The sequence below is a fragment of the Ahaetulla prasina genome, chromosome 6, assembly GCF_028640845.1.
Source record: "Ahaetulla prasina isolate Xishuangbanna chromosome 6, ASM2864084v1, whole genome shotgun sequence".
NCBI classification, from domain to species: domain Eukaryota; kingdom Metazoa; phylum Chordata; class Lepidosauria; order Squamata; family Colubridae; genus Ahaetulla; species Ahaetulla prasina.
The window spans coordinates 100968355-100991862 of NC_080544.1; the positions used below are offsets into that span (position 1 = coordinate 100968355).

Sequence of the window (23508 nt, forward strand, 5' to 3'; positions counted from 1 at the left end):
GATCTTGGAGTTCTAGTGAGGAGGGAGTCAAGCTATTCTCCAAAGCACCTGAGGGCAGGACAAGAAGCAATGGGTGGAAACTGATCAAGGAGAGAAGCAACTTAGAACTGAGGAGAAATTTCCTGACAGTTAGAACAATTAATCAGTGGAACAACTTGCCTCCAGAAGTTTTTAAGAAGTTGTTGGATAACCATTTGTCTGAAGTGGTGTAGGTTTTCCTGCCTAAGCAGGGGGTTGGACTAGAAAACCTCCAAGGTCCCTTCCAACTCTGTTATTCTATTCTATTCTAAAGTCAGTGGGGAAGCCAGATTTACTTAACAACCATGTTATTATTATTATTTTTTTATTGAAAAAGTTTTAACAAACAAAAATATTTTTCCCCCTTTCCCCCCCCCTCAAAACCCCCTTCCCCCCTCCCTTCCCCCCCCCCCGGCTTCCCGGGTCAATCACAAGGTATTGTTATACATAAACCAAACATAGAATAAAATTTTCCCTTCTAATCCTTAATTGAACTCAGTGTGGTTCACTTAACAACTGTGGCAAGAAAGGTTGTAAAACGGGGTAAAACTCACTTAACAAATGTTTCGCTTAGCAACAGAAATTTGGGGCTCAATTATGGTTGTATGTTGAGGACTTTCTGTAAAATATGTTTTTTTTTTTTAATCTAGAGGAATCTGACAAAAATGAAAGCAGCAATAGGGGAAATGTTGGGAAATACTTTTCTTCCTTCCAACACTTTACTCCTCTTATTAAGAATATATATTTCAAGGAGTCTCTGGTTTTAGCTGTGGGGTTGCCCCTTTTTTAAGGTTGTTTTTGTATTTGGCCCACGAAAAGTTCTGTACCCGTTCAAAGGCAACTCAGCTGCCTGGTGCTTGTCATCTGGCTGGAAGAGAAGTTATATTTATAACCCACACACTTCAAATCTCAAGTGTCACCCAGCAGGTCTCTCTGAATAGGGAGCTGCACTGATTAGGAAGGCCAAAAATATTCTCAAACAATGTTATAGATTTAAATGCTTAAGGTCGGGGGGATGAAGGACATCCCTCTGGAACAAAAGCTTACGTAGTGAAAACTTTGCTGTGGCAGTTTCTTCTGGTTCATTCCAAGATACTTAAAATCTGCGATGATTGAGGGCTGTATTGTTTTATAAGCAGGCTTATAAAATTATACTTATTTATTATTATTTATTAAACTAGACGTATATACATTAGGATGTACATGTTTTGCAATGACTCTTAACCTGGGAGACTGCAGGAAGTGGTGCTATGTTTTTTAACTGTTTAATTAACCTGAGTAATGGCAGCCATGACTTGGATGACTGAGAATCTCTACAGACTTTTAACTATACAATTTGGGATGAACACCCTTTGAATGGTGTGGGAGTAGGGATGGATTTCCAGAGTGGGGGGAAAATTGCAGACTACAGGAACCAGGAACATTTACTCAGGTGACCCTGAGGATTCAGATAAACCTCCAAGTGCTTCAATGACCCTCTAAAACGGATGCAAATGGACAGCTGTCTGCAAGGAATATAAATCCTTCCATTCCCCACTATCCTGTCAGAGCTGAAGAAGCTTCTCAGAGGAAGAGTGAAATGACTTCAAAAGAAAAAAAAACCAAAGTCCAGTTGCCTCCTGAAAAAGCACCTTTGGGACACCCATGATCTGGATGACTGAGAATCTCTACAAACCCAAGTAATGCTTTGCTGGGGTTTGCTTAATTTGTTGCAGTTGAACTCCAATGCACCTAACGGCAGGACAAGAAGCAGCAGATGGAAACTAATCAGGAGAGAAGCAACTTGGAACTAAGGAGAAATATCCTGACAGTGTGAACAATTAATCAGTGGAACAACTTGCCTCCAGAAGCTGTGGGTGCTCCAGCAGTGGAGATTTTTAAGAAGATGCTGGATAGCCATTTGTCTGAAATAGTATAGGGCAGTGGTTCCCAACCAGTGTGCCGCGGCACTAAGGGGTGCCGTGAGATCTTTTGAGGGTGCCGGGAACTTTTGAGCTACGGAGATTTTAAATATCTATTTCCTTATAAGGGTGCCGGGAACTTTTGAAAGGCTTTCCAAGGGTGCCTCAAACAAGAAAAGGTTGTGCCTCAAACAAGAAAAGGTTGGGAACCACTGGTATAGGGTCCCCTGCTGGAGCAAGGGGCTGGACTAGAAGACCTCAAAGGTCCCTTCCAGCTCTATTCTGATTGAACTGTGCTTACCTTATCCTGTCTGCGAACAAATGTCAACTATAAGCTCAAATTACACAACCTACTAACCCACAGTTAGCTGAATACAGTAAAAGTTTATTGAATCAATCTAATTGTCTGGGTTTGTGCACTGCACTGAACCATCAACTAACCACACTGCCTAACCACACAGTTAGCTACAGTATATTTTAGCCAGTACTACTGTATATGTTTTGACTTTGGGATGGAAACTTTCCTTTACATCCTCAATTCTAGGAAGAGTTCAGTTGCTGTCCAAACTCAATACAAGTAGTCCTGAACTTATAATAGTTTGTTTAGTGACCGTTCAAAGTTACAACAGCACTTGAAAAAGTGTCTTATGGACGTTTTTCACACTTCCGACCATCGCAACATCCCCATGGTGGTCACAGGATCAAAATTCAGATGTTGGGCAACTGATTCATATTTATGATGATTGCAGTGTATCCTGGGGTCACGTGAACAGCTTCTGTGACCTTCTGATAAGCAAAGTCAATACGGAAGCCAGATTCGCCTAACAACCGTGTTACTAATGTAACAACTGCAACAACTCCCTTAAGAACTGTGGCAAGAAAGGTGGTTAAAAATGGGGCAAAATTCACTTAATGAATGTCTCACTTAGCAACATCAATTTTGGGCTCAATTGCGGTCGTAAGTTGAGGTGAGAAATAGGAAACGGACCCTGAACACCCATCAATGTGGAATACTGAAAACGAGCAGAGAAATGGGTCTTCTTCTAGATAAAACTGTAGTTGTCCTAAAAGAGCAGATGGACAGCATAAGGAGGAGGCCCAGGTGACTGCAATGGCGAAGAGTGCCTATTTTTGGCTTGGAATAGCTGTATTTTTGACAGCTGTATAAAATTGACAGCTGTTGCCATTCTTGGCCCCCCAGAAAATGCCTGCAGTGATCTACATGCTTCGATAACCTTGCATGTTAGATTACTGTAAAGCACTCTACATGGGTCTAGAAGGAATTTTGGGCTTTATTGTGGTTGTAAATCAAGGACTATCTGTAGCTCCTTGGATGTAGGCTTTCTAATGCAGGGGTCTCCAACCTTGGCAACTTTAAGCCTGGAGGACTTCAACTCCCAGAATTCCCCAGCCAGCAAAGACGGCTGGGGAATTCTGGGAGTTGAAGTCCTCCAGGCTTAAAGTTGCCAAGGTTGGAGACCCCTGTTCTAATGTACTGTTCCCCACTATGGGATCCTTGATAGAGATATCATTGTGAACAGCTCAGGTGTTTTTAACGTATTTATGACACATGCACCTCCTCAGCAAACTTTGAGATTCCCTTGCCATGTTTTCAGCTTTTGAATGGCTTGGAAGTACTGTGGTTCAAACTTTGCTGTTTTCCTTTGTAAAGGAAGAGCTGGCGAAGCTTCCTGGATGAGAAGCGAAACGTCTTCAAAGAACAGCCAGGAAGTCCAGTTGCCTCCTGAAAAAGTACCTTTGGGTTTCCGTTATTAATCGTTCTGAAGTCTGTGGTTGTCTCATGTCTTACAGATGGTCAAGTCAAGCAATAATTTTAAAGAAAATATTATAGCACAAACAAAGAATCAAAACCTACATTTCAAAAAAACCCATGCCTTTGATGTTCAAAATCTGGATTATTTAAGGACAGTCTAAATCCAAAATACTTGCCATGTTTTTATGTTCTTTAAGCCTTCCATCATTTTCTCTTAGCCATATTATCTGCTGGAATATGCAAGTGGCTATTAGGAGAAGATTGCTTAGGAAGAGGAAGAAGACAATTATTCCAGAATTATTTATGTGTCGCTTGCATTTATTTAATGATCACAAGTGCTTTTACACTATTTCAGAGCTATTATTACAATATTTTAAATATATTGTATCCCATAGGCTCCAGGCAGCTCAGAAGGAAAATAACAGTGTTATCCTGTGCAAGAAACATATAAAATGTATCACATATAATATTCAACCAGATTGCCTGACACAGTGATGGCTAACCTTTTTGCTGTCGTGTGCCAAAAGTGTGTGGGTGTGGGAAGCGCAGGGGGGTGGGGTCGCGCACGTGCTTGCCACACCCATAATTTAATGCCCCTCACATCCCCCACACATGCGTGTGCGACCCCCCCCCGGTAGGCCTGGTAGGCCTGTTTTTCACCCTCCCCAGTGTCCAGAGACTTTCTTGGAGCCTGGGGAGGGCGAAAATAGCCTCCCCACCCACCGGAGGCTGGAAACGGCCTATTCCCTGACTTCCGGTGGGCTCGGAAGGCCTGAAAATCAGCTGGCCAGCACAGTTATGCACGCTGGAGCTGAGCGAGGGCAACGCTCGCGTGCCCACAGATATGGCTCCACGTGCCACCTGTGGCATGCATGCCATAGGTTCGCCATCACAGGCCTAACAGCATCCTTATTCTATGAGCCATCTACTCTTTTGTCCCCAAATATGCTTTTAGAAAGCGAGTCTTCAGAAATTTGAATGTTAAGAATGAGAGTGCAAATACTGTTTCTGGTTTGAGCTTATTCTCACAAGGAAAATTTGCAAGGAAAATTTGCAAGGAAATGCCTTTTACAGGGTTTTTGTTATTGGCTGTGTCCACTCTGATTGTCTTCTGTGAGCAGGACAGCTGTGCATACTGTAGCTTCTATTTCCTTTGAATGATTGCAACGTGTTCCCAAAATGGGAACAATACCCGCTGGTCCAAGAAAAGTTGGAGACCTGTGCCTATACAGATTGTGTGTCTGTGTAGGTGGAAGGGTGTATGTGTTGTGACCTAGGCCCAAGTAGTTATTAACAGACACAATCAGTCCTAAACAAATGTAGTTTATTAGAATAGCTGAGAATTACTTCATTCTCAGCTTAGTCCAAATTAATTCCAAATCCAGTCCTTCAGAAAAAGTCCTTTGACTTTATCACAAACCTTTATCTTCTTTGGAACCCTGCCAAAGGCTTTTCTTGGCAAAGTGCCATGAAGTTCAGAAACAAGAGACCTCCACAAGAAACAAATGTAGCAACATTGCTTTCCTACAAAACACCCAAGAGACGTTGCTGCTCTTTTAAGTCTTATGGGAAGGGACAATCACCTCCTGGCCTTACTCCTGAGTCATGATTTTTGCTTTAGCTGCTCTTGCTTTCTGGCAACTCTACTGATGCGTGCACTAGGAACAGGCTCCTCCTGTTCCTCTGCCTCTCTGCTGTCCACCTCTGGAGGCTCCAGAGTCCGCACATCGCTCCCAGATGGCCCTGGCCCCATCTCTGCCTCCAACACAGAGCCCTCATCTGGGCCTTCCCTCGACTCCAGGACTGACCCATTGCCCTCCCCAGCCTCCTCACTGTCTGACTTCGTTGCCAGCTCCGCAGGCTGCTGGTGGACCACAACAGTATATTTGTATGTGTGTATCTAAGACCACACCTGGAATGCTGCATCCAGTTTTGGTCACCACCCTAGAAAAAAAGATGTTGAGACTTAGGAAAAAATGCAAAGAAGAGCAACTAAGACGATTAAAGACCTGGAGACTAAAACATATGAAGAACGGTTGCAATATTTCGGTTTGGCTAGTCTAGAGAAAAAAAGGATTATGGAGGACATGATAGCAGTCTTCCAGTATTTGAGAGGTTACCACAATGGGGTCAATTTATTTTCCAAACGCTAGAAGGCGAGACAAGAAACAAGGGAGAGAAACCAACCAAGGAGAGAAGGACCCTGGAATTAAGGAGAAACTTCCTAAGAGTGAGGACAATTAACTGGTGAAACAGCTTGCCGTCAGAAGTTGTGGTGTTTCATCCCTGAAGGTTTTTTAAGAAGAGACTGGACCAGGGGTCTCCAACCTTGGTCCCTTTAAGACTTGTGGACTTCAACTCCCAAAGTCCAACTCTGGGAGTTGAAGTCCACAAGTCTTAAAGGGACCAAGGTTGGAGACCCCTGGACTGGACAGTCATTTGTCTGAAATAGTTAGGATCTCCTGCTTGAGCAGGGGGCTGGACTAGAACAGGGGCCTCCAACCAGCTTTGCTGGCTGAGGAACTCTGGGAATTGAAGTCCACAAATCTTAAAGTTGCCAAGGTTGGAGCCCCCTGGACTAGAAGACCTCCAAGGTTCGTTCCAGCTCTATTCTGATTTTGATTATGATCAGTTGGAGCCATCTGTAGGATGACAACCTCTCCATTGACATTTATAGGTCTTAAATGTCATTACATTAATCTAGTGTGGATGGATGTATCGAATTTTTCCCATGCAGTTGTCCAACACCTTAACTACTGTACTGTATCTTGGGCTGAGAGAGAACAACTGACCCAAAGCTTCCATGAATGAGCGGGAACTAGAACCTGGGTGCCATCACACTTTGTCCAACATCTAAATCACTACAGCATGTAGCTTCTTGAGCCAATAGGATGTGAGTGTGTGCTTTAGGGCAGGACTGGTTCCATGAAGAGATTTTTTCGTGTGGACTGGAAGGGGTGTGGTTTCGCAGGCTGCCTGCATCTTGTGGATGGGGCTTCGCTTGTTTGCGCAGCCCAGTTTCTAGCATGCCATGGCCCGGTGCCAATCCACGAGGATTGGGGACCCGTGTTTTAGTGGATTTCAGATTAAACATGCACCAATGGTGTCAAGCAGATTTTAAAATGGCAAATGATATTTTGGGATGTATTGTTGTGGCCCGCCAGCAGATTTGGCAGCAGATTCGGACAGTGAGGAGCTTGAGGCCAGTGAGGAGGTTGGGGAGGAACATGGGCCAGTCCTGGAGTCTGGAGAAGACTCTGATGAGGGCTCTGAATTGGAGGCAGAGAGGGGGCCAGAGCCATATGCCAGTTATCAGCTGCCTTCGGAGTCAGACATCAGTGAGGCAGGCAAACAACTGGAGCCTGTTCCCAGTGTGCTCATGCGCAGAGTTGCCAGACGAAGGGAACAACTAAAGAACAAGGGTCAACTTGGGAGTAAGGCCACAGGTGGACATTGAATGGCCCCTCCTAGAGAGAATAAAAGAGTGAAAAGGGAGTGGAGTGGAGTTTGCAGGAGACAATTAGTGGCACCTGAAAGATATCGGCCTGGCCATTCTCCAAACCTGATGAAGTTCGGTAATTGTGGACTATCTTAAAAGACTGTGGGAGAGGAAACACTTTGCTGAAGAAGAAGCCATTGTAAATTAAATAAAAGGGGTTTATCGGGACAAGGACTCGGCTTCGTGTTGCTGGGGAAGCCGAGGTCAGAACATGTATTAAACAAGAGCATAGGACATATTCTTTCTTGGTCAGGCTGAATTTGGAATATGGTGTCCAGTTGCAGGCACCACAGCAAACAACAACATTGACAGGTGCAGATTTAAGAAGAGATCTACAAAATAGTGATGAGATGAGAAATCAAGTCATCTAGGAATGGCTAAAGGTAGGAAAGAAGTGAAGACCGAAGGGAGATGATGATTATTATTATTATTATTATTATTATTAATTCGATTTTTATACCGCCCTTCTCCTGAAGGACTCAGGGCGGTGTACAGCCAAGGTAAAACAAACAGTGCAATATACAATTAAAATACGAATTAAAAGACTTATTACATAATTGGCCTAAAACTTTGGAACATATAAAACTAAAACCCATTAAAATTCATAATAAAAATTTAAAACCAATAAAATTTAAGCCAGCCCCGCGCGAATAAATAAATGTGTTTTCAATTCGCGGCGGAAGGTCCGAAGGTCAGGTATTTGGCATAAACCCGGGGGAAGTTCGTTCCAGAGGGTAGGAGCCCCCACAGAGAAGGATCTTCCCATGGGGGCCGCCAGCCGACATTGCTTGGCGGACGACACCCTGAGAAGTCCCTCTCTGTGTGAGCGTACGGGTCGGTGGGAGGCATGAGGTAACAGCAGGCGGTCCCGTAAGTACCCAGGCCCTAAGCCATGGAGCGCTTTAAAGGTAGTAACCAAAACCTTAAAATGCACCCGAAAGACCACAGGTAGCCAGTGCAGTCTGCGCAGGAGTGGTGTTACGTGGGAGCTACGTGAGGCTCCCTCTATCACTCGCGCAGCTGCATATTATACCAGCCTTTGAATGGATTGTCATATACAAGAAGGAACTGACTTCTTTGTTACCCCTGAAAACAGAACTAGAACCTGTGTTAAAACTACAGGAAAGTGAGATATTAGGAGGAACTTCCTAATGGTAAAGCTGTCAACCGGTAGGTTAGATTATCTTATGAAGTAATATTTTCCTCTTTATAGGGTTTTAAAGCAGAGGCTATTGGTGGGTTGCTGTTGTGGTCCGCCAGCAGCCTGCGGAGCTGGCAACTGAGTGAGACAGCGATGAGGCTGAGGAAGAGCATGGGCCAGTCCTGGAGACTAGGGAAGGCCCAGATGAGGGCTCTGTGTTGGAGGCAGAGGTGGGGCAAGGGCCATCGGGGAGTGATGTGCAGACTCCGGAGCCTCCAGAGACTGACAGTAGTGAGGCAGAGGAACAGGAGAAACCTGTTCCTAATGCACACATGAGAAGAGCTGCCAGAAGGCAAGAGCAGCTAAAGCAAAGAGGATGACTCGGGAATAGGGCCAAGAGATGATTGGCCTCTCCCATAAGGCTTAAAAGACCAGCAATGGCGTTTGGACTCTTTGCCGGAAAACAACGTTGATAGCTTTGTCTTGCTGCATTTATTTTGTATCGGTGTCTTCTGAACTTTTGCCAAGAAAGGCCTTTGGCAGTTTGCCTATTTGGACCAAGGTTGGTGATAGGACTGAGGAATTGTGTCGGGAAGAATTTGCTTTAATTTAGTTGGACTACGCTGAGAATGAAGTAATTCTCAGCTGTTCCAATAACGTTTGTTTGTTTTTACACTGACTGAGTTTCCTACTACCTATTTGAGTCTGGATCACCACAGTTGCTCTCGGTTCTGTCTGGTTCTTGAGAACCGGTAGTAAAAGCAGCGGGAGGCTCTGCCCACTTGCCCTGTCATATTTGACGATCTGCACATGTGCAGAAGCGCGCACGGTCCTCTTGAGAAAAGGTAAGTAGAACCCACCCCTGGTAGCCAACTGTCCAAAGTGATTTATCAGATTCTGCACTTAGGTGGAAGTTGGATTAGAAGACATTTGAAATATCTTCCAATTCTTCGATTATTTAAAGGGGAATTAATATCTCTCACCGTGCTGAAGAATTCTGTCACGTGCCCCAAATACGCCCTCAATAATTTTCTGTTCTTCTCCACAGGATTCCGAAGGAGGCCTTTATGTTTGCATGAATACTTTCCTGGGATTTGGAAGGGAACATGTAGAAAGGCATTATCGCAAGACAGGACAATGTGTATATTTGCATATCAAGCGGCATATGAGAGAGGTAAGTGATACTCTAGCCTTCAGAAGGCTGCTTCAAAAATTGCTCCTTTTAGCATGTATATTTGACAATGTAATTTGATAAATGGCATTATAAAGTTGTGCACTTCATGAATACCTACTTAGAACATTCTGCTTCCAAAATCTCTTCCAGTGTCTATTTGCAGAATAGCATCTATATTATATATTTTGGGTAGCATAGGAGAGCCAGCTTGATGTATGTAATGATTAAGACACCAGGGTAAAAACCTGGAGGCTGTGAGTTCTAGTCGTACCTTAGGCACAGATGATCTTGGAACAATCACTCCCTCTCAGTCGTAGAAAGAAGACAAAGGGCCTCTGGTGGCTCAGACTGCTAAGACAGTCTGTTATTAACACAGCTGCTTGCAATTACTGCAGGTTCAAATCCCACCAGGCCCAAGGTTGACTCAGCCTTCCATCCTTTATAAGGTAGGTAAAATGAGGACCCAGATTGTTGGGGGCAATAAGTTGACTTTGTATATAATATACAAATGGATGAAAACTATTGCTTAACATATTGTAAGCCGCCCTGAGTCTTCGGAGAAGGGCGGGATATAAATGCAAATTAAAAAAAATGGCAAATCACTTCTGAAATATTGCTAAGAAAACTGCAATGCAAATGGTTGCCAAGAGTGAACACTGGAAGGAAGAGAGGGAGGGAGGGAGGGAATGATGCGGAGAATAAAACATAACTTTACTTGTGCTTATAAACATGTAAAATGTGCCCAAACTGTACTATCAACACTGTTGTTGAGTTCTATCAACACTGTTAGCAGAAAATGCAACATCCTTGCATTAAGGATGTTAACCTAATTTAAAGGTTAACGAGGTTATAAGAGGTCTGAATGGAGATAGTCTGATCTTGTGATGATGTGATCTTGTCGATCATTTATTCGTTATTTATTAATTTCAATATATTAATAAATTCTAGGCCCCTCCAATCATAGCAACCTCTGAGCAGCATCCAGACATGCTACAAGCAGAGTAGAAATGATAGATAAAATAAGTTCCAAAATATTCCAAACACAACAATTAGCAACAATTCACATGGGAGGCAGGAGGAAGACCCAGACTGGTCAACGAGCAATAAAAAAGATTTCTGAGTCTAAGGAAAGAAAGGAGGCACCAGAGGCATTTCAGAAAGGACCCTCCCTATTTTTGTGGAGAATAAAAGAAGAGAAGGATAAATAGAAATAGAATAAAAGAGTTGGAAGGGACCTTGGAGGTCTTCTAGTCCAACCCCTGCTTAGGCAGGAAACCCTACACCACTTCAGACAAATGATTATCCAACATCTTCTTAAAAACTTCCAGTGTTGGAGCATTCACAACTTCTGCAGGCAAGTTGTTCCACTGATTAATTGTTCTAACTGTCACAAAATTCCTCCTTAGTTCTAAGTTGCTTCTCTCCTTGATTAGTTTCTACCCATTGCTTCTTGTCCTGCCTTCAGGTGCTTTGGAGAATAGTTTGACTCCCCCTTCTCTGTGGCAGCCCCTGAGATATTAGAACACTGCTATCATGTCACCCCTAGTCTTTCTTTTCATTAAACTAGACATACCCAATTAACTGGGTTAACTCAGTTAATCAGATTAAGCTTGCTATATGTCCATATGTCATATAGCCAGAGGAACCTGGCAGGTTCCACATACTTTCAGTCTTGAAAGATTCTAATAGGATAACCTTACAATAATGATAGAGCTATATTCATAGTTGTGCTTCTTATCACATACTCCTGCAGAAGAGAACTTGATAAAACATCACATCCAAAACACATCAAGTCTGGCTAAAAGATCCAGGATAAAAGCTATAAAAGAGCCTTTATAGCTTTTTAAAAACTCAGGAGAAGAGCACAATTTAATTGTTCCTGGCAAAACAGTAATGAAGGAATCAGTGATGGAAAAACAGATCAATAAAAAGTTCTGAATATAGGACAGGACGGTTTTCGGTTGCGTCAAAAGTGGATCTTTGGGAAAAAGGAGAGGAGAGAAAAAGAAAAAAAAAGTGAAAGAAATTAAAATAGATCTAATTTCAGTAAAGGAAGGGTCTTGTATGAAAAATATTAGAAAGATTTACCTCCCAATGAATGAATGGAAAATGGATGTAAATATAGAGGAAGAACAAAATTCTTCTACACTGCAGTATAGTATATGATAAAATGGATAAGCTTGAATTAGCGAAGGTTTTACATGAATAAGAAGCTGAAGCTCTGATTATTGAGTATGGTAAGAGTGGCACATGATTGAAGAAAAAGTAAAGTAAAATAATAAAAATAGGTCCATAGCCTTACAGTGACTTTTCATTACACCATTTATGGTTGTCTGGGAGACATAAGTTAGCTTCAATCCCTTCTCCCTTTATTGTGTTTCCCTGTCCTGAGGGAAACACAATAAAATTAAGCTTGATAACACTCAATCCACCTCACGGATGCTTTTTCAAGAGGCAACTGTGCTTTTTGTTCTTACTTGAAGACATTTCACTTCTCATCCAAGAAGCTTCTCCACCTTTTAGTCAAAACTGAAGAAAGCTTTTTGGATAAGACACAAAATTTCTTCAAGCAAAAACGAAGTCCAGTTGCCTCTTGAAAAACCACCTTTGGGACAACCCTGACATGGATGACTGAGAAACTCCATAGACACCTCTTAGGATTGTTGTTGTGAGGAAAATAAGAGGAGGAAGTTGTGTTGCATATGTTGGCTGCCTTAGAGTAATTTGTAAAAATAATAAAGGCGGGATTCAAAACAAATAAACAAATAGATGGCTCAGGTGGAAAATAACACTTATTAATCATCTCACCTTACTTACTGTTATTTTGTAAATACTTCCAGATTAATTATGCAGGTCTCTTGCTTTATTCATACATTTCCTTACTGCTTTGCCTGTCAACTTTTGTTGTGAAAGAAAAACATGTGAAAGGAACAAAAAAGGCAGAATTGCTCTGTGATTTTTTCTTTCTTTTTGGTTTGGTGAACAGCATTTAAAGTCATCCCTCGAAAATATCACATTCTAAGTTTTTGGCAATTCACGGTTTATGACAAGAAACCGTAGCTCTTTTACATGTTTGATTTATTTCAGCAGTGGCGGCCCGCATTGTATAAATATAATCAGTTCTAAATGCTGTTTAGGGCATGCTTGGGTAGACAACTGAGTATTTTATTATCTGTTTTGACATTTATATCGAATTCTTCTTGCTAAGTACAGTTTTGGATCCTTCCAAGCATTTTGTAATTGTGTTAGAAACAATTTCCCTGCAATGATCAGGTTTCTAGCAGCTGGCACCAGCGTCTCTCCTTCTCCAATTTTGCGCTATAAAAAATTATTTTGATGGTTTTGTAGCAAAGCACTTACAAATCTCTCTGGGAAGTTAAAAAAGGAAAGATTGTATCTGCCAGATTCTGGAGCTTTAAGGAATGGTGCGTGTGTGAATCACAACACACATAGTTACATATTGTGCAGTCCAAAAGCCTGTGCTTGATTTTGATTTTCTTTCTAGGTGGTAAGATCCCCCAAACTTTCTGGAAATTACCAGAAACAGAGGACTTCAGGGGCACTTAGAATATAGAATAATAGAATTGGAAGGAACCTTGAAGGTCTTCTAATCCAACCCTCTGCTCTATCAGGAGACCCTATAGCATTTCAATTAAATGGTTGTCCAGTCTCTTTGAAAGCTTCCAGTGATGGAACATCCACAACTTCTGAAGGCAAGTTGTTCCATTGGTTGACTGCTCTCACCATTAGGGAATTTCTCCTTCCTTCTAGTTAGTTAGTTGGTTAGTTTCTATCCATTGGTTCTTGTCTTGGTGCTTTGGAGACTAGTTTGACCCCCTTGTCCTTGTAGGAGCCCCTCCAATATTTGAACACCGGTATCATGTCTCCCCTAGACATTCTTTTCACTAGATTAAATTGTTGTAACCGTTCTTCGTATGTTTTAGCTTCCAGCCCCTTAATCATTCTAGTTGCTCTTCTCTGTTCTTTTGCAGAGTCTCAACCAAAGGTGGGTTTCAGCAGGTTCTGAGCAGTTCTGGAGAACTGGTAGCGGAAATTTTGAGTAGTTTGGAGAACCGGTAGTAAAAATTCTGACTGGCCCCTGCCCCCATCGATTTTCTGCCTTCCAAATCCCAGCTGATAGGGAGGAATTGGGGATTTTGCAGTAATCTTCCCCTGGAGGTTGGAGGGAATGGAGATTTTACAGTATCCTTCCCCTGCGATGCCCACTAAGCCACGCCCACCAAACCATGCCATGCCGTGCCATGCCACGCCCACCAAGCCACATCCACAGAACCGGTAGTAAAAAAATTTGCAACCCACTACTGGTCTCATCATTTTTTTTTATATTGTAGTGACCAGAACTGGATGCAGTATTTCAAGTGTGGTCTTACTAAGGCTTTGTAACTAGTCAGTGCTAGAACTTCACGGGATCTTGATTGTATCCCTCTGTTAATGCAGCCTAGGATTGCATTGGCTGGTTACAGTACAGTATTTTTGGAAATGAAGATAATACTAATTTTAATTTACAGTGGTAACTTTAGAATCCAGCAATGTCCTTTCCGGTTTCTTGGAAATCTTTCCAGCAAGTTGTAGAAAACTATTGAAGCTATGTAACAGCAGGTTTGGCTTGAAGATTGTTTACACATTAGTAGGAGCTACTGGGTACATATAAACTTGCCAGCCACTTGACCACAGAAGCTAATGTGTAGTATTTACCAGTTGTGTTGGATCAAAGATGATTTGACTTTTACAGCGTTGTGTTCTTCTGTTACTGACGCACCAATGCAGGTGAAGGCGCTCTGTATACAAGTAATCCTCGATTTACAAGAATTCATTTAGCGACCGTTCAAAGTTACAATGGCACTGAAAAAAAGAATATATGGCCATTTCTTACGCTTATGACCATTGTAGCACGTGATTTATATTCGGATGCTTGCCAATTGACTCATATTTATGACGGTTGCAGTGTCCTGGGGTCATGTGACCACCTTTTGTGATTTTCTGACAAATGTCGGTAGGGAAACCAGATTCACTTAACAACCCTGTTCCTTAATTTAACAACTGCAGTGATTCACTTAACAAACATGGCAAGAAAAGTTGTAAAATGGGGCAAGACTCACTTAACAAATTTTCACGTAGCAACATACATTTTGGGCTTGATTGTAGTCATAAGTTGAAGACTACCTGTACCTTTGGGTGCCTCCAACATGAAATATATAGACATGTCAGATGCGGTGTTACTTTAAATAATCTTGACATCCTCAATCACATCTGGAGAAATTGCTCCCTGTTGAAAGAAAATGTAAGGAACAGTATCAGTATCTTATTTTCCATAATTTCCAGTTGTTTTTATTTATCTATTCACTACTTGATTTGATTGCTTGCATCACTTATTAGCTAGGCTTTCTTTGTTTAGCTAAACAGTTGCAGTGATTGCAGTCTGCTTTAGACTCCATTTATGATAATTTATTTAATTTCCTGACTGGCTGCAACAAGTTTTGTATGGTGTTTTTTTTAAGCACTCTGAATATTTTAGGCAACTGAAAAACTCTGGATTGCTTATAACTAGTTGCTATGTTTTATTGATTGCATGAATGCTTTGCAGATGTTTATACATATTAATTGTAAATTATAAGATGTAATATGATATTTCTATATCTCTATCTATCTATCTATCTATCTATCTATCTATCTATCTATCTATCTATCTATCTATCTATCTATCTATCTATCTATCATCTATCTATCTAGAGAGCATATGCACCAAGACAAATTCCTTGTGTGTCCAAGCACATTTGGCCAATAAAAATTCTATTCTATTCTATTCTATTCTATTCTATTCTATTCTATTCTATTCTATTCTATTCTATTCTATTCTATTCTATTCTATTCATCCATCCATCCATCCACCCATCTAGATTACATATATTGAATTAAGTATAGGTGTGTGTATATTAAATTTAGGGCACAAATGTTTTCCACTTAGTTTGCAGGTTTGTAATATAGGTTGAATATAGATGGCATGCTAATAATACAAAGAAGGTTGGAATTGGATTAGATTTAGATTAGATTGGATTAGTTGAGATGAGATGAGATGTGGTAACAGGATTATACTCTGTCTGGATCCAATTCTTCTCAGGTTTCCCAATTAGCGGCAAAAAGCAGGAACATTTCTAATTACCTTTCATTAGTGCATTAGTTACATCACTTTCTGAGAAAAACATGGCCTTAAAAATGTGCCATTTATGTCATAGGTTGACTATCATAAAGAGAAGGCCTGTATCTTATCTGGAAGCTTTGGCTGATAAAATAATTCGGTAGCCAGGGGATCTTGAGCAAAATTCCAAAGGCGATATTATATCTATTCTTAAGGCACTGTACTGGATGCCAATTTGTTTCTTGGCAAAATATAAATGTGTGATTATTCCCTTTAAAGCTGTAAATCAGGGGTGTCCGACCTTAGCAATTTAAAGACTGATGGACTTCAACTCCCAGAATTTCCAATGACTTGAGAATTCTGGAAGTTGTAGTCCACATGTCTTAAAAGTTGCCAAGGTTAGACACTCCTGCTCTAAAAGGTTACGGTTCAGGTTCTATAGATTCATTGACAAAATAAGGAGGGTCTCCTGTAGTTGCTATAAGCTTGCCTACCAACTCTGGGTCCTACCTTCTTTGTTGGGGTCCCAGTTCTTTGGCACATATTCTGCAGAATTGAGGGGCAAACTTTTTTTTTTAATAGAAAGTTAATAAATACAATTGAACGTGTCCAGAAATATTTTACAAGAAGAATTCTCCACTCCTCTGAATGCAACAAAATACCTTATGCCACCAGACTTGAAATCTTGGGTTTAGAAAACTTAGAACTCCGCCGCCTTCGACAGGACCTGTGTTTAACTCATAGAATCATCTATTGCAATGTCCTTCCTGTTGAAGACTACTTCAGCTTCAATCACAACAATACAAGAGCAAACAATAGATTTAAACTTAATGTTAACCGCTTCAATCTTGATTGCAGAAAATATGACTTCTGTAACAGAGTTGTTAATGCTTGGAACACACTACCTGACTCTGTGGTCTCTTCTCAAAATCCCCAAAGCTTTAACCAAAAACTATCTACTATTGACCTCACCCCATTCCTAAGAGGTCCGTAAGGGGCGTGCATAAGAGCACAAACGTGCCTACCGTTCCTGTCCTATTGTTTTCTTTATTATATCAAATTAATATAGTTATTGCATGCTTATGCTTATATATATATATGCTTATATATTATATAGTTACTTTCATGCTTATGCTTATATATACTGTTGTGACAAAATAAATAAATAAAAATAAATGTTAGTTTGATAAACATCATTTTAAACAGGTGTTTTAATGGCTGATTTCAATTATTAGTTGCAACTACTTTGAGACTAATTTAGCATACTATATCATCAACAACGGGTGGCCTAGCATGCTAAATTATTTAAAGTGTTGTTTTGTGTAATTATTTAAATTTATTGGGTGGTATTTGCTTACTCCCAAAGAACAGATTTGACCCTAGAGAGAACTCTACTTTTTAAATACTTTTATGGACAGGTGTTTAGCAGGTGTACCTTCACAGAAATACCATGATGCAAGGTCAAAAAAGTATACCCAGTTAATAAAATGGGAATATCTTTCAGTGCCAAATAATTGTTGATTTATTGTCTTATTATGCCTCTTTCTTTAAAAAGTTGACATTTGTTGCAATTTCCACTGACACGGATTTGCTACTACCTTTACTAGTAGCAAATATTTTCAGCTTTTGAAAAGATGGCAAGAAAATAATATATATTTATATTCCAAAAAGTGATGATATTTTTGGAGCTTATGATCCAGATTTTCTGTTTCAAGATATCCTTCTCTATATTAGTCCTGCCCAGATGTGATGGAATACAGTGCTCTGAATTTTAGTCAGTGTGCTCAAGGTAATCCAAACAGAATAACCGAAAACAGAGTTGGAAGGGACCTTGGAGGTCTTCTAGTCTGACCCCCTGCTTATCTGGAGTATCCCAGGCAAGAGAAGGCGCCATCAGGAGAAGGGAATCATATCAATTCTACCCATTTTTTTCAACCCATTACATTTGTCATACTCCATCAAAAGCATGGTGGTGACCAATGTTTGATGAAATGTGTGCACTTCTCATTGAACATTTGTGATGGTGGCAGGATAAGTTGATTTTTTAGAGGGGAGGAAGGAAAAGGAAAGTCTTAAATCGGTTACAAAGTCTTTGGCAGTCTTCTTCAACCTGATGTTCTCTTAATGTATTGAATTGCAAAGTTTATCATCCTGAGCCAACATGGATTTGAGAAAGGTTGGTGCATGATGTGAATGCTCTCTGTGCCTTCACATGAATGGAACATATGACCGACAGTCTTATTTTATAACACATTAGGGCAGTGTTGGCGAACCTTTTTGGCAGCGGGTGCCGAAATGGGAGCGCATGCACATGGGGGAGCACCTTAAACCGGCAGAGCAGTTCCCTGGTGCGCACGCGTGGGAGCGCCGGAAACCGGAAGACCAGGTTACTGGTGTGCATGTGCCCGCTGGGAAGCTGAGCTTCCGCTTTCCGGCGTGTGCATGCATGGCAGTCACCTGGCCTTCTGGTTTCCAGTGTGCATGCGCATGCGCATGCTGGAAATGAAAACCTCAGCTTTCCGGCACGTGCATGAATGCGAGGGAGCTGCTTTTTTGGTTTCCAGTACTCCCGTGCACATGAAGAACAGCTGACTGGTATGCTGGAACCCAGAAGATCAACAGGTGACGGCTGGCGTGATCAGAGAGATGACTCTGCGTGCCACTTCTGGCTCGCGTGCCATAGGTTCATCATCACTGCATTAGGGCATTAGTGACACTTGATTTTTTCTGTTTGGGGACGAATCTAGGTTGAGTGGGACAGCTTTCTGCAATATGAATGCCCTTCAAAGATGTGGAATTAGCATGCATCATTTTTAGCAAGGGGTTTGTTTCAGTGGTGAAATCTAAATTTCTTTCCTACCGGTTCTGTGGGCGTGGTTTGGTGGTGGTGGGTCATGTGACTGGGGGATCAAAAGACAGAAACTCACTAACAATGTCCTGCTGGAGCAGGGTTGGAATAGATGACCTTCAGGTCCCTTCCAGCCCTGGATTATCCTCTGAAGCTGCGTCTAGTGCCAGGTTTGTAGTCCTTCCTTCCTCTCCTTTTTCTTACCTCCCTTCCTGCCTCCCTCCCTCCTTTCTTTCTTTCTTTCTCTCTCTCTCTCTCTCTCTCTCTCTCTCTCTCTCTCTCTCTTTCTTTCTTTCTTTCTTTCTTTCTTTCTTTCTCAAACTCTGTGGAATTCTGACTGTTGAAGTCCAGGTATTTAGAGGGCAGCTGGGTTGGAGAAGGATGAACTAGATGCAGGGTTAAAGCTTTCTTTAAAAAGCAGGTAAGTAAAAGAAAGACAAGGCTACCTTTTCAGGAAAGAATGAATCTGTACCTGTTGGAATACTTTCTTTTAAATCTTTATTAGGTCTTAGCATCTGTATGCCAAGATTACGCTATCAATAATGTGCAATGATTAACTAGCGATTCTATTACCATGGTCATTGTTGCTGTTTTGAATTTGCTTCTTTTATGACAACTCTGTGTGCTGCAATAGAATCAGTTTCTAGTTACTGGAAATAATAGCATCCATTTTACACCAGCGTATAAATGCAAACTGCTTTTATGTTGGTTCCCATTTTTTTTCCTGAATATGGGGGGGGGGGGGACTTTGTACAACATTAGATTTTAAAAAAAAAACCTTTCTTCTCCCTCTTCCTCCTCTTCCTCTTCTTTTTTATCTATTTTTTCTTTCTTTCTTTCTTTCCAGAAGGTAACAGGGGCATCTGGTGGAGCTTTACCAAAAAGGAGAAACACCAAGCTATTTTTAGGTATTGTAAAGAGCTGTTTACACACCCTTCTTCTGACTAACCTAGGTGCATGCATTTTTATGTTTTGAGTTTTGATTCACACCGGTTTAAGTGCAAATTCTACAGCTGATGCGGGAGGCTTTTAAATTTTATTTTTTTTAAAAAAAATATATGTAATTTTTTAAAATAATTTTTTAAAATAATTTTTTAAATTAAAAAAACCAAACACTTTATAAGCTTCAGTCCTGTGGAGGGATTTCCTCATTGCACTGAGAATTTTTTTTAAGATTCATGTACTGTCTGTTTTTTTTCCCCTTTGATGTACCCTACAAACACTTTGCATGACTTAGTAAACTCAATCGTGAATCCTTTCTTTGTGTTGCTGAAAAGGTCCCACGGAAAGAGACAGAACAACGGAGAGACTAATTTCCGACTCTTGAGTCGGTCTTTGCTTGTTGAACACAAGCCCTTTGTTCTGAATAAAGCAACAACACGTTTTCTATCTTTCTCAATGCTAAGAATTTGGTGGCTTTTGTTGGGATTAAATGCGGTGTTTATAATCCACGTTTGCTTTTCTGAAAACAGCAGGGTGTAACTTGGTGGAGGTCAGTATATGTGCATATTTGTGCTTGTAAATTATCTGTTTTGGTTATGACCCTTTTTATTGATAGTTTCCTCTGCCTTTTTAAGAGATAAAGAAGCAACGAGACACCTCAGAAGAAAGGAACTGAGTGAATTTATGAAAAGTTATGGCATGTTTTGAGGTTTAGGAACCAGCTGGAGTAATTGTGCGTTTTATTTTCTGTCGCATTCCATTTCTTTCGCTCTCTTTCTCAATTTTTTTCATCCCATTTATGAAGAATTTTCTGGATTTTAGTAAGTTCTTATGTTCTTATGTTAAGGGTTGAAAGAGGAATTAATCAAAACAAAATATGATTCATACCAGGGGTGGGTTCTACTTACCTTTACTACCGGTTTGCTACTTACCTTACTACCGGTTCGCATGCGCAGATCACCCATGATGACGTCATGGCAGGTGGGTGGAGCCTTCCGCTGATTTTACTACTGGTTGTATAGAAATGGACCGAACCGGGAGCAACCCACCACTGATTCATACCTAGTGGCCATGTTCAGCTTCAGTGTAGAATTTATTTATTTATTAAATGTATATGCCACCCATCTCACTGTGAAGGGACTCTGCTTGCTGTGGAGCATAGGTGGGTTTCATCAGGTTCTGACCACTTCTGGAGAACCGGTAGCGGAAATTTTGAGTAGTTTGGAGAACCGGTAGTAAAAAGTCTGATTGGCTCCACCCCCATCTATTCTCTGCCTCCCAATTCCCAGCTGATCGGGAGGAAATGGGGATTTTTGCAGCAACCTTCCCCTGGAGTGGGGTGGGAATGGAGATTTTACAGTATCCTCCCCTGCCACGGCCACCAAACCATGCCACGGCCACCAAACCACACCCACAGAACCGGTAGTAAAAATATTTGAAACCCACCACTGCTGTGGAGCTTTTTAAAGATGGGCTTTTCAAAAGAAAGAAACGGCAACTCTAATTTAGCATCACAAATATGCAAGGGATTCAAAGCCAGACTTATGACAAGTAAAAACCCAGATCCGTTTTGTGACCAAATCCACTATTTTTGCTTTTACACTTGTTCGGAAATATTTAATCCTCAAGTTCTTTCCACCTAACTCGGGGTTGTCAAACTCGATTTCACTGTGGGCCACATCAGGGTTGTTTTTGACCTCGGGGGCCTGGGGTGGGCCTGGGTGGCTGCGATGGCTTCCTGCAGCCCTCTGCCAGCGAAAACGGAGCTCAGGGAGGCGTACGTGGCCCTCCCCGAGCTCCGTTTTCGGTGGCAGGAGGCCCCTCGCGGTTGAAAATGGGGCCTGGGAAGGTGACCCTCCTGAACTCTGCTTTCACTGGCAGAGGCACCACGGGCAGGTCATTTGCTGTTTCCAGGGTGGCCCCGCGGGCTAGGCTTAAGCACCCTGCGGGCCGGATCTGCCTCACAGGCCTTGAGTTTGACACCCCTGACTTAGCTAATGAAGAAATGAGTGTATTTTTTTTTTGTTTACATTTATACCCCGCCCTTCTCCAAAGACTCAGGGCGGCTTACAGTGTATAAGGCAATAGTCTCATTCTATTTGTATATTTTTACAAAGTCAACTTATTGCCCCCCCCAACAATCTGGGTCCTCATTTTACCTACCTTATAAAGGATGGAAGGCTGAGTCAACCTTGGGCCGGGCTTGAACCTGCAGTAATTGCAGGCTCTGTGTTCTTAATAACAGGCTTTACCAGCCTGAGCTATTCCGGCCCCTGCTTGGATTTTGGATCTCATCAAAAAAAATGAAGGTGTATGTAAATTCAATTAAGATGATTTGAAAGTCAAATGATTATGGGGATAGGATAGAGCGTTGAAATTATGATGGCATTGAAAAAAGGCGTCATACGATTGCCATTCATGTCAGTCACCTCAAGCAAAGTCAATGGAGAAGCTGGCAGGGAAGGTCACAAGCAGGGGTGATGTCTCACTCAACAAGCGCAACACTTAATGACAAATTTTCCAGTCCCTATTGTGGTAACTCGACATTTACCTGTTTACTAAAGTTAAAGAAAGACGTTAAGATTTGGGGCAGGGGTGAAACGTTCCCGATCCGGTAGTAAGAAAACAACCAAGCTCAATGCGCACTAAAGACGCCACATCTTGGATAAACAGTAGCTTGTGACAATTGATTAAATACAAACTAGTGATAGTTATTATTGTTTGCAGCACCTCATCATACTTACATTTATATTTTTTAAAGGGTGGCAAAGAATAGGAATAGGAATAGGAAGAGAAGGGAAGGGAAGGGAAGAGAAAATAGAGAATAAAATAGAATAGAAAAGAATAGAATAGAATAGAATAGAATAACAGAGTTGGAAGGGACCTTGGAGGTCTTCTAGTCCAACCCCCTGCGTAGGTAGGAAACCCTACACCACTTCAGACAAATGGTTATCCAACATCTTCTTAAAAACTTCCAGCGTTGCAGCATTCACAGCTTCTGCAGGCAAGTTGTTCCACTGATTAATTGTTCTCACTGTCAGGAAATTTCTCCTTTGTTCTAAGTTGCTTCCCTCCTTGATTAGTTTCCACCCAAAGCCCAAAGGAACAGAAGATGTTATTAGTGGTCCCACTATCTAAATATGAGATCAGATTTCAGTTCCATTCCATTTAATGAGTGGCAGACACGAACCCTTTACCCAGCCTTCCCTTAGCCCAGCTCTACAATTTTGTAATGATAGCGAAACATTTGTGAATTATGTGCTTTCCCCTTGGCTCTTAATAGTGGCCACAAATGACAACCTCTATTTGCAAAAGTTCTATTTTGGTTTGACCTTTTTTTCAGCTCTTCTGGAAAATGCAATTCATTTAGCATTCACCATTATAAATATATTTTGGAAAACTGCGGAGAGGACGAGAAAGATTGTATGATGTATTTATTTTTATTCAGGTCAAAGGTGCATCTGTTTGAGGGGTGGGGCAATAGGTTAACTACAGATCTCTATTCAGACCTACATTTTAGTAATTATGAAAATAAAATCATAAGCTCATTTAACCCAGGAGTGGGAACTTTAACTGGCAGAAACTCATCGAGGCTGAAACTCGATGTTTTCTATGACTGCTTCATACAGGTAATCCTCGACTTGTGACCACAGTTGGGCCTAAAACTTCTGTTGCTAAGCAAAACAGTTATTAAGCGAATTTCTCTCCATTTTATGATCTTTCTTGCCACAATTGTTAAGTGAATCATTGCAGTAATTAAGTTAGTAACACAATTGTAAAGTGAATCCCGCTTCCCCATTGACTCTGCTTGCCAAAAAGTCGCAAAAGGTGTTGATCACGTGACCCCGGGACCCTGCAACCATCGTAAATATGAACCAGTGGCCAAGAGACTGAATTTTGATCACATGGCTGTGGGGATGCTGCAACGGTCTTTAAGTATGAAAAATGGTCATAAATTACTTTTTCAATGCTATTGTAACTTCGAACAGTCACTAAACGAACGGCTATAAGTCGAGGACTTCCTCTATTCTTTTGAAGTGGAAGTATCAGGAAC

The 23508-nt window shown here is 41.3% G+C and overlaps 1 protein-coding gene across 6 annotated transcripts in view; it reads left to right on the forward strand.

Annotated features, from left to right (window-relative positions):
• Nucleotides 1-23508, forward strand: part of USP13 (ubiquitin specific peptidase 13) — a 127535-nt gene that overhangs the window by 14848 nt on the left and 89179 nt on the right. For 5 of the 6 annotated variants that reach the window (XM_058189083.1, XM_058189080.1, XM_058189085.1 and 2 more), the window contains exons 2-3: nucleotides 9382-9507; nucleotides 19360-19420. In XM_058189083.1, the coding sequence (XP_058045066.1) occupies nucleotides 9382-9507; nucleotides 19360-19420 (187 nt within the window). The remainder of the gene's footprint in view (nucleotides 1-9381; nucleotides 9508-19359; nucleotides 19421-23508) is intronic. The other variant, XM_058189084.1, reaches the window with a different exon arrangement.